Here is a 16,288-nt window from a genome sequence, read left to right as displayed (position 1 = left end):
ATGAGAGGAGGTGTTATACAGCTAAGTAGCCTAGAGAGCACTGTCTAAAATATGTTTTACAAATCAAGCAGCGTGGTTATGGTCGTCATGGAAATATAAGCAACTGATGAAGGATGATCATAAGGTAGTGGTGTTATCTTCGTCATGGGCGTGAAAAAGTCATATGCCCCTGATGTGACACTACCACAAGCAATTGTTATAATAACATCTTGGGTTAATTACGTCACATCATAACAGGTTTTTAAGAGTGATAAGTTCTCTCATTAGCGATGTGGCATCATTAACGGCCAGGAATACAACATACTAGGCCAGTAACTTGGTAATGTGACATCTTGGGGTAATTATGTGGCAGCATAGCTGGTTACAGGTATGGCAACGTTTTATTGGCGGCAAATGATAGGGTAAGACATTACTTTTACGAACTTCATTTCATATAAAGGTCAATGGGTCGCTAACCAAAACAGAAGAAAGCGATGCACCCAAGCGAAAATGCGTGATGCTATAGATACGGGGATAAGACAGTACAGAAAGCATTTGTTGCAAACCATCCTTGAATTATTGCTATCTTCCCCATGGTTAATCATATTTATTTTGCCATCACATTTACGAAACCTACTTGTTTGCCAGGCTATCGTTTTCACACCTGCACACGATCCTCAACGCCACGACACTATCAATTCTCCGGGATGCCAATTACCTGAACACTTTGCTCGCTCCCAAATCTCACTTCCTATAATCAGAACTCTCTCTTCCACCTTAATTATTACACCTTCGTCGAGCGTAAAGCGGCAGCTGTTGCAGTGTTCTGGAAAACAGTCGTTCAAGACGTTGGACGTCTTGAGAGAATGGTAATTATAATCGAGAGGGAGGATTATCCTTCCCCCTTATGCTTGCTTCGTCTCAGGTGTGGATCTGACAGCGACATGGACAGGGTGAAGGGTCGGGAGGAAAGCAGTGTTGTTAATTTCCCCCAAAGGAATTACAATTTACTCTGGCACCTTGTTGTTCCCTGGATCTCTTTCTCCATGGAGCTAACAAAACTGGGCTCCAAAGGCTTTTTTTTTTTTTTTTTTTTTTTTTTTACCTCCAATTCCTGATACTTTGTAGGATCCCGCTGAGCCATTCCTCCTCAATAAAATATTGTGGGAAAAGCATTTTCAGCTTTAATGTGGTAAGCTTGCTTGAAAAGCTGTCATTCACTGTATGCCGTACTCTTTATGTTTATATATAGTTTCTATGTTTAAAAAATATCCACAATTATATATAAAAATATATTTCCATGTAAAAATATAAAACAAAGACTTTCGAACACTTGAACGGTGTTCCTCATCAGTGTGACGTTAAAATGTAATGAAGAGGGTAGTTTCCCTCCGAAGAGCATCTAAAAAGGTGGGCGGGGCGAGAAAATAATAACAGCCCATCGTCGAAGTGCTGGTTCGTGTTTTACGTAATCCCAATCTCAACAGGCAGTTGCGCCAACCTCCTCGATCTCCGAACCTGCCGGAAACATCGGCTGGGACGTCGGCTATCTGGAGAGAGAGGGGAAGAGGAAGCAGAGCATCAGGGTTCACATGGTCAACGTCGGTTTTAAAAATAAATTCTTTTAAGTATTGCCTGGCAATGAAACTGTTTATAAAAGGGTCTTCATTGGTAAACGACTTGTTATCCTCAAAAGATATTCCCATGTTTATAGCGGCGCCTTCAACTAGTAGTCTTCACGTGAGAATCGTCGCTTTTAAAAATAATTTGTGCACCATCCCCAATTAATTCTGTGGTCTAAAAATTAAAACTGTGAGCCACCCAAAGCGCTGCCCTGTGCATGAAGATCATAGGCCCTTCTGTGTTCCCTTAATCTGACCTCTAATCCCCTACCACTTTCCCCGTAGTAACAACCACTGCAATCCTGACAAGGAACCTTGTAAACACCGTTATTTCTCTTGGTACTGTTATTATTCTTTGTAAGAGCTTTTGCCAAAGTGTTTTTGTAATTATAAACTATTTCTATGTCTTTTTGGTGCTTATTTATATAATCACCTACTTTTGAGATTACATCGTGAAAGGGCAATGATACACGTTTCTTGACTTTCATTTCCTTATTCTCTTGACCAATGTAAAACTTCTTTTTAGCTCGGCTAATTGCGTCAGTAATAAAATGTTCTGGGTACTTTAAGGACCTAAAAGTGTCTACGACATGTTTGAGTTCCCCGTCTAGAAATGCGGGGTCACATATGCGAAGGGCCCTTAAAACAAAACTCATAATTACATTCCTTTTAACTTGTTGTGAGTGGTGGGAAAAATAATGAATATAATTCTCTTTGTTGGTAGCTTTTCTAAAAACTGAAAATTTAAAAGAGTTACTGTTTACATCCCTATGAATTAAAACATCTAAGAAAGAAATCTTACCATCAATCTCTTTTTCTACTGTAAATTTTATTGAATCGACAACGTTGTTGGCAGTATTCAGTAAGCAATCTAAAGCTACGTCGTCGCCGTAAAAAACAATAAATATGTCGTCTACATATCTCACCCACAGAGCAGGCTTACAGTTGGGGTTACATCTCTCTAATATTTCAACTTCTATGAACTCCATACACAGGTTGGCTAAAACTGGTGACAATGGTGAACCCATGGAAACACCAGCCTTTTGTTGAAAGTATTCATTATTAAAAGTGAAAATGGTAGTGTCAACACAGATTCTAACCAAGTCTAGAAACTGGTCGCAAGGAATAGGAAAGTTGATAGTCCCTTCTTCATGTCTCTTCTTTAGATTTTCCAAAAACATAGTCAAGAGGAACATTTGTGAATAGGGATGTGACATCGAGGCTAATCATCCTACCATCAGTACGGTTAAAACACCTTAATCTGTCAATGAAATGGGAGGAGTGTATTAAGTGAGCATCAGAGATGGTGCCGAGTAATGAACTAAGGGACTTAGCTAACCATGAAGCAAGAACACTCTGTGGGGCATTACAAGTGGCAACTATTGGACGGAGGGGAGTACCTACTTTGTGTATTTTAGGCAAGCCATAAAAATATGGCCAACTAGGGATTTTTCCAGAGATTTTTGACAAGATAAGCTCTTTATGGGCGGGGTCCTGCAAAGAATTTGCGATCTTTTTAATTTTTCGATTGAAATCCTGCTGAGTTTTTGCAATGATGGGAGGGTTAGTTAATTTTATATAGGTATTAGTGTCGTTTAATAACTGGTTTAAGCCCTTAATTCAAGTAATCTCGTTTATTCATAACTACTGTAGAACCTCCTTTGTCAGCTTTTACAACCATAATATCCTTATTTTTAAAAAGACAAATTAGGGCTTCTCGATGTCGTTTCGGCAAAACCTCAAATTCCTTTCCAATTAAGCTTTGTTTAAGAATAACACCTTTCAAAAAGTTAATATTATATTCTGGGTATTTGAAATTATGATAGTTTATGTTGCTGATACCTTGAAGAAAATCTTGTTTACTGTTGCCCAAGCAAAACCCAAGACCCAGGTTAAGAATTTCTAATTGCTGTTGATTTAAAGGAAAGTCGGAGAGATTGAGAACTTTAACCACATGTATCTCCCATTTTGAAACATTACAAAGTCTGAGCAATTTTTGTTGTAATTTTTGACCATGTGATAAACCCCTAAGTCTAGCAACCTCACCTGCTCTTTCTCTGGCACCCTCAAAACAGTCTGATTGAAGAACTTCTCGCAGGCATCTCAAGGCTTCGCGAAGGGACAGAAATTTCGCTTCCACATCCCAGGAGGCTTGTTGAATTCGGTCTTCAAGATACAGTCTGGCAAACTTGGGGAATTCCTCTCCCCCAAACGAAGAAAGAAAAATCCTGCCAAAAGACTTAGGAATAACATGTTCCTCCAAACAATTCTTCAAAAACTTGAGTTGGTTCTTGGTTTTGACAGCACTCGTCCACCTTTCCACTAGTCTTCGGTAGGCAGTCACCTCCTCTCTTGTTCTCAAGAAAAGATCCATTTATAAGTATGATTGTAAACGTGGATGATAAGTTTGTTAAGAAATTCACAATTCCGTGTTTCCGGCTATGGCACCTATGCAGTGCAAGCAGGAGCAACTTCGCAGGTTCGGAGATCGAGGAGGTTGGCGCAACTGCCTGTTGAGATTGGGATTACGTAAAACACGAACCAGCACTTCGACGATGGGCTGTTATTATTTTCTCGCCCCGCCCACCTTTTTAGATGCTCTTCGGAGGGAAACTACCCTCTTCATTACATTTTAACGTCACACTGATGAGGAACACCGTTCAAGTGTTCGAAAGTCTTTGTTTTATATTTTTACATGGGAAAAAAATTATATATATAATTGTGGATATTTTTTAAACAATTTGTTTTCACGGAATTGTGAATTTCTTAACATAGTTTCTATAATCAATAAATCACAAAGAGATTTTTTCTTATCTCAGTCTTTCTATGCCGTACTCTTTATGTATATATAGTTTCTATAATCAATAAATCATAGAAACTATTTCTCTTCATCGCTGTCTTTTTTTAATAATTTACCGTTTGAGATGCATTGAGGATTAATCTTCCCATTATGTTTCGATGAAATTACTGACCGATCGATGGACAGATTTATAACTAAGAGATAAGAACTACAAGAAGTTACATCGAAGACTGACGAGGTGAATATCGAAGACTGCTCGCTCCATATTTGATTGCTCTTTCGCAGCTGTGAAATCCTTGTACTGACAGATAAGCACCTTCTCTCTCTCTCTCTCTCTCTCTCTCTCTCTCTCTCTCTCTCTCTCTCTCTCTCTCTCTCTCTCTCTCTCTCTCTCTCTCTCTCTCTCTGTTGAAAAAAGAAAAGCAGTTTAGTTCCTATATCCTTGGCAAATCGCAATTTCTGTTAAAAGTCAGATTCCGTGATGGCGATATTTATGCAACAGAATGCCACAATTATTGTTTTTTTTTTTTTTTTTTTTTTTTTTTTTTTTTTTTTTTTTTTTTTTTTTTTTTTTTTTTTTTTTGCTCTATCACAGTCCTCCAATTCGACTGGGTGTTAGTTATAGTGTGGGGTTCCGGGTTGCATCCTGCCTCCTTGGGAGTCCATCAGTTTTCTTACTATGTGCGCCGTTTCTAGGATCACACTCTTCTGCATGAGTCCTGGAGCTACTTCAGCCTCTAGTTTTTCTAGATTCCTTTTCAGGGATCTTGGGATTGTGCCTAGTGCTCCTATGATTATGGGTACGATTTCCACTGGCATATCCCATATCCTTCTTATTTCTATTTTCAGATCTTGATACTTATCCATTTTTTCTCTCTCTTTCTCTTCAACTCTGGTGTCCCATGGTATTGCGACATCAATGAGTGATACTTTCGTCTTGATTTTGTCAATCAACGTCACGTCTGGTCTATTTGCACGTATCGCCCTATCTGTTCTGATAACATAGTCCCAGAGGATCTTTGCCTGATCGTTTTCTATCACTCCTTCAGGTTGGTGTTCGTACCACTTATTACTGCAAGGTAGCTGATGTTTCTTGCACAGGCTCCAGTGGAGGGCTTTTGCCACTGAATCATGCCTCTTTTTGTATTGGTTCTGTGCAAGTGCCGGACATTCGCTTGCTATGTGGTTTATGGTTTCATTTTTTGTATTGCACTTCCTACATATGGGAGAGATGTTATTTCCGTCAATCGTTCTTTGAACATATCTGGTTCTTAGGGCCTGATCTTATGCTGCTGTTATCATTCCTTCAGTTTCCTTCTTTAGCTCTCCCCTCTGTAGCCATTGCCACGTGTCATCGCTGGCTAGTTCTTTAGTCTGTCTCATGTATTGTCCGTGCATTGGTTTGTTGTGCTAGTCCTCTGTTCTGTTTGTCATTCTCCTGTCTGTATATTTGTCGGTCTTCGTCTACTTTTATTAGGGGCACAAAAAACCAGCTCCTGATAGACAAAATGGTAATGAAGAACAGTAGGAGAAGGAAAACCAACCTAAGCATGGCATGGATAGACTATAAGAAAGCCTGCGACATGATACCACACACATGGCTAATAGAATGCCTGAAAATATATGGGGCAGAGGAAAACACCATTAGCTTCCTCAAAAATACAATGCGCAACTGGAATACAATACTTACAAGCTCTGGAATAAGACTAACTAGCAGAGATTAATATCAGGAGAGGGATCTTCCAGGGAGACTCACTGTCCCCACTACTCTTCGTAGTAGCCATGATTCCCATGACAAAAGTACTACAGAAGATGGATGCCGGGTACCATATGATGTTCATGGACGACATCAAGCTGTATGGTAAGAGCATCAAGAAAATAGATCCCCTAATCCAGACTGTAAGGATTGTATCTGGGGACATCAGGATGGAGTTTGGAATAGAAAAAATGTGCCTTAGTCAACATACAAAAGGGCAAAGTAACAAGGACTGAAGGGATAAAGCAACCAGATGGGAGCAACATCAAACACATAGATGAGACGGGATACAAATACCTGGGAATAATGGAAGGAGGGGATATAAAACACCAAGAGATAAAAGGACATGATCAGGAAAGAATATATGAAGAGACTCAAGGCGATGCTCAAGTCAAACTCAACGCCGGAAATATGATAAAAGCCATAAACACATGGGCAGTGCCAGTAATCAGATACAGTGCAGGGATAGTGGAATGGACGAAGGCAGAACTCCGCAGCATAGACCAGAAAACTAGGAAACATATGACAATACACAAAGCACTACACCCAAGAGCAAATACGGACAGACTATACATAGCACAAAAGGAAGGAGTGAGAGGACTACTAAGCATAGAGGACTGCGTCAACATCGAGAACAGAGCACTGGGGCAATATCTGAAAACCAGCGAAGACGAGTGGCTCAAGAGTGCATGAGAAGAAGGACTGATAAAAGTAGACGAAGACCCACAAATATACAGACAGGAGAATGACAAACAGAACAGAGGAATGACACAACAAACCAATGCACGGACAATACATGAGACAGACTAAAGAACTGGCCAGCGATGACACATGGCAATGGTTACAGAGGGGAGAGCTAAAGAAGGAAACTGAAGGAATGATAACAGCAGCATAAGATCAGGCCCTAAGAACCAGATATGTTCAAAGAACGATTGACGGAAATAACATCTCTCCCATATGTAGGAAGTGCAATACAAAAAATGAAACCATAAACCACATAGCAAGTGAATGTCCGGCACTTGCACAGAACCAGTACAAAAAGAGGCATGATTCAGTGGCAAAAGCCCTCCACTGGAGCCTGTGCAAGAAACATCAGCTACCTTGCAGTCATAAGTGGTACGAGCACCAACCTGAAGGAGTGATAGAAAACGATCAGGCAAAGATCCTCTGGGACTATGTTATCAGAACAGATAGGGCGATACGTGCAAATAGACCAGACGTGACGTTGATTGACAAAATCAAGACGAAAGTATCACTCATTGATGTCGCAATACCATGGGACACCAGAGTTGAAGAGAAAGAGAGAGAAAAAATGGATAAGTATCAAGATCTGAAAATAGAAATAAGAAGGATATGGGATATGCCAGTGGAAATTGTTCCCATAATCATAGGAACACTAGGCGCGATCCCAAGATCCCTGAAAAGGAATCTGCAAAAACTAGAGGCCGAAGTAGCTCCAGGACTCATGCAGAAGAGTGTGATCCTATAAACGGCGCACGTAGTAAGAAGAGTGATGGACTCCTAAGGAGGCAGGATGCAACCCGGAACCCCACACTATAAATACCACCCAGTCGAATTGAAGGACTGTGATAAAAAAAAAATAAAAATAAAAATAAAATAAAATAAAATAAATAAATAAATAAATAATAATAATAATAATAATAAGGTCGTTGGTGGGAGAGGAGCTGAATTCTAATTGGGTGTTAGTGGATTAGTGCCTACGAGCGAACCCTTCTCCCAGACGCTGGTGGTTGTACCCGTCTCAATAATAATAATAATAATAATAATAATAATAATAATAATAATAATAATAATGTCAGTGGGAAAAACAAGTGTTATGATAGGTCACTTCCCACAATAATAACAAAGTAACAAATGTAATAATAGTAAACTCATTGTTAGATAATTCGAAAATATTGACAAGGATAAAAACGAGGATGCTAAAAATATAATAATAATGATTTGGATCACAATGATAATCATAATCAGAACAATACATAACGGATAAAATCATCACAAAACATAACAGCAACAACAACACCAACAACTGCATTAAAATCCCAACAACACAAACTCAACAATATACAAGAAAAACCACAATTCGACGTGTAAAAACAACATCTGAACTCTTGATGACGAAACAATTATTCATCCCGGTATAACTGAGCCTTTCCGTCATCGCGATTGCTTTGTATCAACAAACACGACAGCCTCTCCGCAAGTGAGATGAATTCCCGCGCTGGCATAAGGCCAGCTCAGTCTAAAACAACACGATGAAGCTGGATGCAAAATGCACTATACTAACGGGGAACCTTGACCGCTGAAGTTATTTCTAGTGGGAAAAAAATTAACAAAACATGTAATGATAGTGGGGGGTTAATCAGGACGAATGTGATAAAAATAGGTAATTGTGTAACTATATAATCTGAAATGAAACTGAATGCGTATGCAAAAAAAAAAAAAAAAAAAAAAAATCACCGTATCTAACAGCAAACTATTACCATTAAAATAGAACTAAGTGTATAAAGAATAATTCATACACAGTGCAAATAAATAAGTTTGCAATTTTGTACATAAAATATATGAGCATAACTCGACTGCCATCCGACAGCAACACATAGTAATAATGGTGATAATAATAAAGTACATTTATCACTGTTTATAATATATAGGTACACATAACTTATTCATAATATATATACATATATAAATAAATATCTATCTATATATACACTTATATTTATATCTAAATATAGAGAGAGCTAGCACAAATTGTTGCATTCATAAATTTTATGCGTCATAACAGAACCGATATTGTTCTAACTTCTTCATTTCCTAAGATTTTTAATACCCTTAAAAAAACGAGTACCACTTGAGAAATCGACTTTTTTCATTCATTTTTCTTTACAATTAAAAGTTTTCAGGGTTTGCGCAAACTCCTTAAGTTCGTTGCAAGATCCATTTATAACTTTTTTTCTTTTTTAAGAAGTAATAACGTTTACTTGACGCAATACTAAATCATGTGAGAGACAAAACCAACTCTTTTGGAAGTTTAAAGTTAAAGAAACGAAGGACCGCAACACCTGTCTTCCCATCTGTTTCATATATACAAACTCACAAACGGGGAAGAATTGTTAGGAATGTCAACATAACTTCCAGATGACGAGGCCGATAAGATGAAAGATAAAAAAGAAAAACAACGTGAAATGCCAAGAGAGGGAGAACGATGTATAATTCATGCAAGTTTCTTAATGAGCATACAAGAGAGAGAGAGAGAGAGAGAGAGAGAGAGAGAGAGAGAGAGAGAGAGAGAGAGAGAATGTATTGACCATGGGAGAATGATAATTATATATATAAATGTGCTATTTTTATCATTATTATTATCATTTGATCTTCATGGGTTTCGCTAAATTTATGCATTTTAAGTTCAGTCGTATGTTGCATTTTTGTTTAAGAACTAACATAAATTCTTATTGTCTCAAATATCATGAGACGAGCAATAGCATTATGAAATCCCATGGCTGGTGTTTATATATATATATATATATATATATATATATATATATATATATATATATATATATATATATATATAATATACACACTAAGAAATCACAAAAGTAAGCACGTGAATTTTGTTTGTTAGTTGATGCCACTTGGAAAATTTAAAAAAGAAAAGACAGAGTGCCAAGTACTTTCGTGAATTTAACACGAAAAGTACTTGGCACTCTGTCTTTCCTTTATTAAATTTTCCAAGTGGCATCAGCTAATTATATATATATATATATATATATATATATATATATGTATGGTATGTATATAAATATATATATATATATATATAATAATATATAGTATATAATTATATATATTATATATATATATATATATATATATATATATATACAGTGTTTCGAAATTAGAGCCCTCGCCTCTACAGCATAAACTAAAATTGATATGGACAAAAACAAGAGTAATTCAGAACAGGTATTTATTTAAGTTTCTCTCTAAGTATTTAATATTTTGTGTGGCCTCCATCTGCCTGTACCACAGCCTGCATTCTTGAGGGGTATGACTTCAGCAAATTGCAGAAAAGATGAGACTCAAACTCCATTTCCTTGACCACTTCAGTCACCTCTCTTCGCAGGTCGTCGAGGCTTGGTATACCATCATAGTTCACTGTGCACGTTTCAACAAGATCCTTTAAGATACTACCAATGTTTTCACACACATTAAGGTCAGAGGAGCTACCTGGAAATTCACTTGATGAGAAGAAATCGATACCACTATTTCGAAGCAGCTCATGTGTCTGAGGAGCCTTGAAACATGATGCCTTATCATGTAAAAATGTGACTTCTTCAACAGATAACACAATTTCAGGATCTTTGAGGAAAGGAAATATTCCACCAGTAAGCACAGTTTCTCTGAAGTATTCGCCATGACTGCCCTTTTTCTTTGATGATCCACATTAACCATTTGGCTGTGAAACAGACAAAACTCCCAAACATTCAGGAAATTTCACAATTTGGCGATAGTGCACATCATCGCTGATATCATCCAACTTTGCAGCCAAAATTATGTCATTTTTATGATTTGGCTTCCTGACTGTGTAAATGAAGAATTCATCTGATGTGGCAACATGGAGAAAGTCAGCTTCATCGTAATCTTTAAGAAATGAACCATATAACCATGCATGGTCTTCTCTCTGTTGCTGAGTGATGTTGGGCTTGCTGATAACGTGAAATGGCTTGATACCAGATTTTTTCAACTCACACTTCTCTCTCTCCCCTTTTTGTTTCTAGTTCAAGCACCAATTTATGTAACGACTTTCTTGCTCTACCCACTGCCTCAGCTATGATGTCTTTTGACTCCTGAGAAAGGACTTCAGGCCTTCCAAGATTATCACTCTTTTCATGATGACAGTCATATGGATTTTTGTTCCAGTTTCTTTTAACAAAGGATTCATCTCTTTTAATGTATCTAGCTATCCAGGAATGTGAAATGAAGGATGCGCCAGTATCCCTGGCCTCTCTGAAGGTTATAGCCTGGATTCGGTCAATCCATCTGATTTCCTCTGAGTCGTTAGCCATGGCTGTATCCAGTGGCGGCTCGTAGCTAAAATTAGTGGAAGTGCTGCTCCAGAATACATTTAGCCTTTGTTTTAATATTGTGTGAAAGGAAATGAACAGACATAAAAAGAAAATTTATTCAAAAACCTAATTGTTACACTTCAGGCTTTATTTGGGCTGGGCTGTTCTTCAGCAAGGAGAGTGCCCTCTGACATATTTCTGGGTAAAACTCAGCGATGCAGAGTAGTGCCGGAGTGGAGCACTTGTTCTCCCTTGACCAGTATTGTTCCCAAGTCTTATCTTAACAGTAAATGCTTGACTTTCTCTGGGCAGGCTTACGCTATTTGAAAAGGAAGTCCATTCTCCTGTTCTTGTTTTGTGCAAACAGATCAATAACTTTTTCATTTAGACCTTGCATATTATTGATAGAAATCTTCTCTATTGAAATCATAGCTAGTGCATTTAGCCTATCCTGCTTCTTAGTGCTCCTTAAGAAAGTTTTGACCCTCTTCAGTGTTGGAAAACAACGTTCGGGCTCTGCTGTAGTCATTGGAATTGTCAAAAGAATTTTTATAAGTTTTGTCATTTCACAGAGTACACCTAAGTTATTTTCATTCACAATCTTCAATAGTTCACTCAATTTGGAAAACTCATGCAAATCACATCTGTCATAGAATGCTCTAAGTTCAGTCAAAAGTCTTTCTTTGGCAATCATTGGGTAAGCTTCAGTGGCTACTTCAACTTCTTCTAAAGTAACTTTTTGCTTGAAGTTAGTGAAACAGTCTTTATTGAACAGTTTAGCAGCTACTAATTGTTTAGTGAAAGAAAATCTCTCAGCTATGTCAGCACACACACAGTCACACACTTCTTTTGCTTCAGCCATGAGTGTTTTTGTGGGATTTTCACAGTATTTGGAATTTCTTATTTCAGATATGGCCCTTTTGAAGTTTGTAATGAACTCATGTGCTTTAGTCACATCAATGTCTCTACACTGCATTTGGTGAAAAAACACTTCTACGTGAGGCATTATCTGGTGGAAAAGCTCCAACCAAAACTTAAAACTTTCATCTTTCAGGGCGTTCAAAATACCTGTTGCTTCTCGTATGGTTATAGTAGCATTTGATGTACTCTGTATTTCCTCCATGCATTTTTTTAAGGGTTCAAAATGTTCATAAACCTTTTTGACAGTGCGACTATGAAAGTTCCACCTTGTAGAAGATGGGCGTGGAATGCGGCTAGTCATGTGCTTTGTAAGAACATTTAAACGTAGAGGCGACCTTGAAAAAAATGCTGCTATGCCCGAAAGGTTGGAGAAAAATATTCGTGAACCCCGTGTAACACTTGCAACATTTTGCATTATAAAATTAAGTTGGTGGGCATAACAGTGAATGAAGTGGGCGTTATTGTACACTGATTTGATTTTAGCCTGAACCCCACCCTTCTTACCTTTCATAACAGTTGCACCATCGAATGTTTGAGCAATCAGTTTCTCTGCATTCCCTTCAAGGACTGTGTTTAACTGATCGAGGATGCATTTCGATAACCCATCTGCTGTTTGATTTTCTGGAGTGAAAAATCCCCAAAATCTCTCAACAACCTCTTCACCTACCAAGTATCTTAGAACAATAACCATTTGAGTGTGTTCTGAAACGTCTGTAGTGTCGTCTGCCATAACAGCAACAAAGGGAGCTTTCTTTAGTTTTTCATTCTGATGATCACGATATATTTGCAGCAGACAGTCGAGAATTTCATTCTGAATAGTCTTGGAGACACCTTTGAAGACTGCATTACTTTCTAAATGGGCCCGCAAGTCTGGATCTAATTGTGATGCGTGATTTATCAGTCCTTTAAATACACCTGGATTAGCAGAGTCATCAGTTTCATCCTGTCCACCCAAAGGTAGCTCAAAATGTCCACAAAATTTTATGCAGTCTATAATCTTGGACAAAATTTCACGATTCTTGGTAACCTTCTTATTATGTGCGTTCACTGAAAGTCTGTATGCCTCACTAAGTCTTTCTTTAATATTTACACTCCCAAGAACAGATAGAGAAATGACATTATCTATATGTTTCCTGGAATTCTCGTGTTTCTCTGTTTTTTCTTTCAAGTTCTTTATGTATGCAAAACCATCTTTGGACCATACTGAATCGCCTCCAAACAACAGACATGGAAAGCAAAATAGTGCATTCTTAACTTCACATCCACAAAGCCATGTTTTCCTTTGGTACCAATCACAATTAAAACTGCGAATATACTTCTTGTTGTGGCTTACTCCTTCTTGAACAATTTTAATTTCTGGTAATGGGCGACCTGCTTGTTTAATTGCTACCTTCTCTTGAAGTGTTAACAGTGAAAAATTTAGTTCTTTCAGTGCAGAAACCGTCTTTGCTTCTTGTGCCATTTTGCAAAATAATGCTAGGCCAACCTGTGAAAACAAGAAAAATACTATTTTATACATGTTTCTGGGATTTTACACCATATATGATAATTAAAATTGAGCACAAGCCATCACTGATCAATAATATTTTAAAATCATCCCTGGCAAATTGAAAAACACTATCGAAAATAAGAGCAACGCAAGAACACTCACCCATTCACAACAACAGCTGAGACAAGACTGTGTCGGCGGCAGTCCACGCTCTCCTTTCCGCCGCGGGAAGCCCTCCCCCTTTCTCCCCGCATTCGTAAAATTATGTTGTGTTTAATGTAATTTGCATGGTTCTAGGGCGTTTGTATCACTGTGTGTAATGTTAAGTTCAGCACTCTGACACAGTGATGAGTTTCTTCACATGCATGTCCATGTGTTTGTTTGTGTTATGACGTTATGTGTGGCTGGCGTCTGATAGGGGGGGCTGCAGACTCACAGTCCCTATTGACGAGCCGCCACTGGCTGTATCTAACTCCCTCACTCAGTCTGAAAATACAAGAAATGTAAAATGAAAAATAGCTTAATAGAAACTTAAGATAATGTACTTGGAGATAAGGTATAGCAGAAAACTTCATAACTTTCCATTTGTTCTGTGGAGGGGGTGGGGGGCTCTAATTTCGAGACACCTGGTATATATATATATATATATATATATATATATATATATATATATATATATATATATATATATATATATAATAACCGAAGATTAGAATCTAATCTCGGTATTTATTAAAAGGTAGCAAAGGATCCGTGCGTCTAAGACAACTGGAAACACCCTCTCTCTCTCTCTCCTCTTCTCTCTCTCTCTCTCTCTCTCTCTCTCTCTCTCTCTCTCTCTCTCCACGGCACACCACCTCCATTACCTAAGGCAACTAAATCAGACACGTGAGCTTACAAAAATAACATTTATTTAAGAACAAAGCATTAACTAAATAAACCCAGGTTCTTAACAAAAAGATTAAATGAATGATTGAACTAGGATAACCCCACTCCATATTTCTACTCCAAAATAACCAACATCATTTTAGTCATGAAATTGGAAAAGTCACAACAGTCTCAACAGTAACACCATGACACATTATTCAAGTCAGTTCCCCTTTCTCCAGAACAATTCCCTTTTCTCCAGATCAATTCCCCTTGTCTCCAGATCAATTCCCCTTGTCTCCAGAACAATTCCCCTTGTCCCCAGAATCGCCTGTTAGAAGACAGGAGAACATCTCGATAAACATAAGATTATAATAAAAAATCATATGAAATAAAACATCTCTGAAATAAATATTCAAATACAATCCAGCCACATCTTTTGGCCAAAATAAAATAATCTTACCCATTCAATACAGTATGCACAACACTATATTTAAAAGATACTTTGCAGAAGCCATCTTGGCTCTGCCACCTCTCTGTAATGATCTATCACCATGGTATTGCTAGATCTCATTATGAGGGAAAAGCTCGCACGCACGTACAAACTCACACACAATGTTCACACCCCAGATAACTGCCTAGAACCAGTTACATAAGTCACCTCTGTATCAAGCGCTCATAGCGACAGGACGAGGCGTTGATCTGCTAAGACAGCAATTTTGATATCACACCACACCAATGAAGATACATCAGCATTCCTAAAGCTTGTCACCTCGAACACTGTCTCTAAGGGAAGTTAAATGATGACTCTACATTCTAAGAAACATCACAGCACATCTCAAATTACAACGATATATTAAACATTATCTTAGCAAATCCCTCTTTAATGTAATATATATATATATATATATATATATAATATATCATAATATATATTTTATATATATATATATATATGTGTGTGTGTGTGGTGTGTGTGTTTGTGTGTTTGTGTTTGTGTTTGTGTGTGTGTGTGTGTGTGTGTGTGTGTGTAGGAGGATGAGACAATAAGAATTTATATAAGTTCTTGAACAAAAATGCAGCATACGACCAAAAAATTAAGATGCAAAAAAATTTACCGAAACCCACCAAGAACAAATAATTATAATAGTAAAAAGAAAAACAATGATTATTGAAGTAAATTATAAAAAAAAATCTGAAACATAAGTAACATGAAGATAAAGTGAAAACTAGTAATAAATACCATAATATAAACAGTTTTATATAGGTAATCTCAAAACAATGTAAACATTTGTATGTTGTCACAAACAAACTTGAAATAAACTAAGCTTTAGCATACAAGAAAAGGCCTTATTCTAGCCACATCTTTCAAGAAGGTGCTCATTCTTCAGTCTTCATGGACAAGAATAGCGTTCGATTGATTGATTTATAGTTACTAAACCTGGCCTGACAACATCTAGGTTACTGACGTTTAAATAACCTTATAAAGCAAACATACCAGCAGGGACACATTCATGAACTATAAAAAACAAACGTAATAACTGCAACTGAAAAAATATATATATTCTCACTTTGGGGATATACGTATACCTGACTAGAACAAGGAAAGTTTTCCTTTTCAGTTCTTATTTTCTCTAAGTCCACTTTTTTTTTTCCTCCAAGGCCACCCTGAAAGGGTAAAGTGCGATAATGTCCGGGGTTTTAAATCCTCTCCTCCCTCCCTCCCTCCCTCGCCGAAGCGCTAAGATGCTGGTAATGCCATGA

The 16,288-nt window shown here is 37.5% G+C and overlaps 1 protein-coding gene and 1 long non-coding RNA gene across 2 annotated transcripts in view; both read right to left on the bottom strand.

Moving 5' to 3' along the window:
- Positions 1-11,566: 11,566 nt before the first annotated feature.
- LOC135206329 (zinc finger MYM-type protein 1-like) lies at positions 11,567-12,898 on the bottom strand. Its single transcript, XM_064237749.1, has one exon. The coding sequence runs from the start codon at positions 12,896-12,898 to the stop codon at positions 11,567-11,569; it is 1,332 nt and encodes a 443-aa protein (XP_064093819.1).
- Positions 12,899-12,973: 75 nt separating this feature from the next.
- Positions 12,974-16,288, bottom strand: part of LOC135205965 (uncharacterized) — a 146,731-nt gene continuing 143,416 nt past the window's right edge. The window contains exons 3-4 of the long non-coding RNA XR_010312650.1: positions 13,820-14,143; positions 12,974-13,654 (exon numbers count right to left, since the gene is read on the bottom strand). This is a non-coding gene — a long non-coding RNA (uncharacterized LOC135205965). The remainder of the gene's footprint in view (positions 13,655-13,819; positions 14,144-16,288) is intronic.

The sequence above is a fragment of the Macrobrachium nipponense genome, chromosome 29, assembly GCF_015104395.2.
Source record: "Macrobrachium nipponense isolate FS-2020 chromosome 29, ASM1510439v2, whole genome shotgun sequence".
Taxonomy (NCBI): domain Eukaryota; kingdom Metazoa; phylum Arthropoda; class Malacostraca; order Decapoda; family Palaemonidae; genus Macrobrachium; species Macrobrachium nipponense.
The sequence above is the reverse complement of the archived record's forward strand: the minus strand, read 5'-3'. Positions and strand labels throughout refer to the sequence as shown.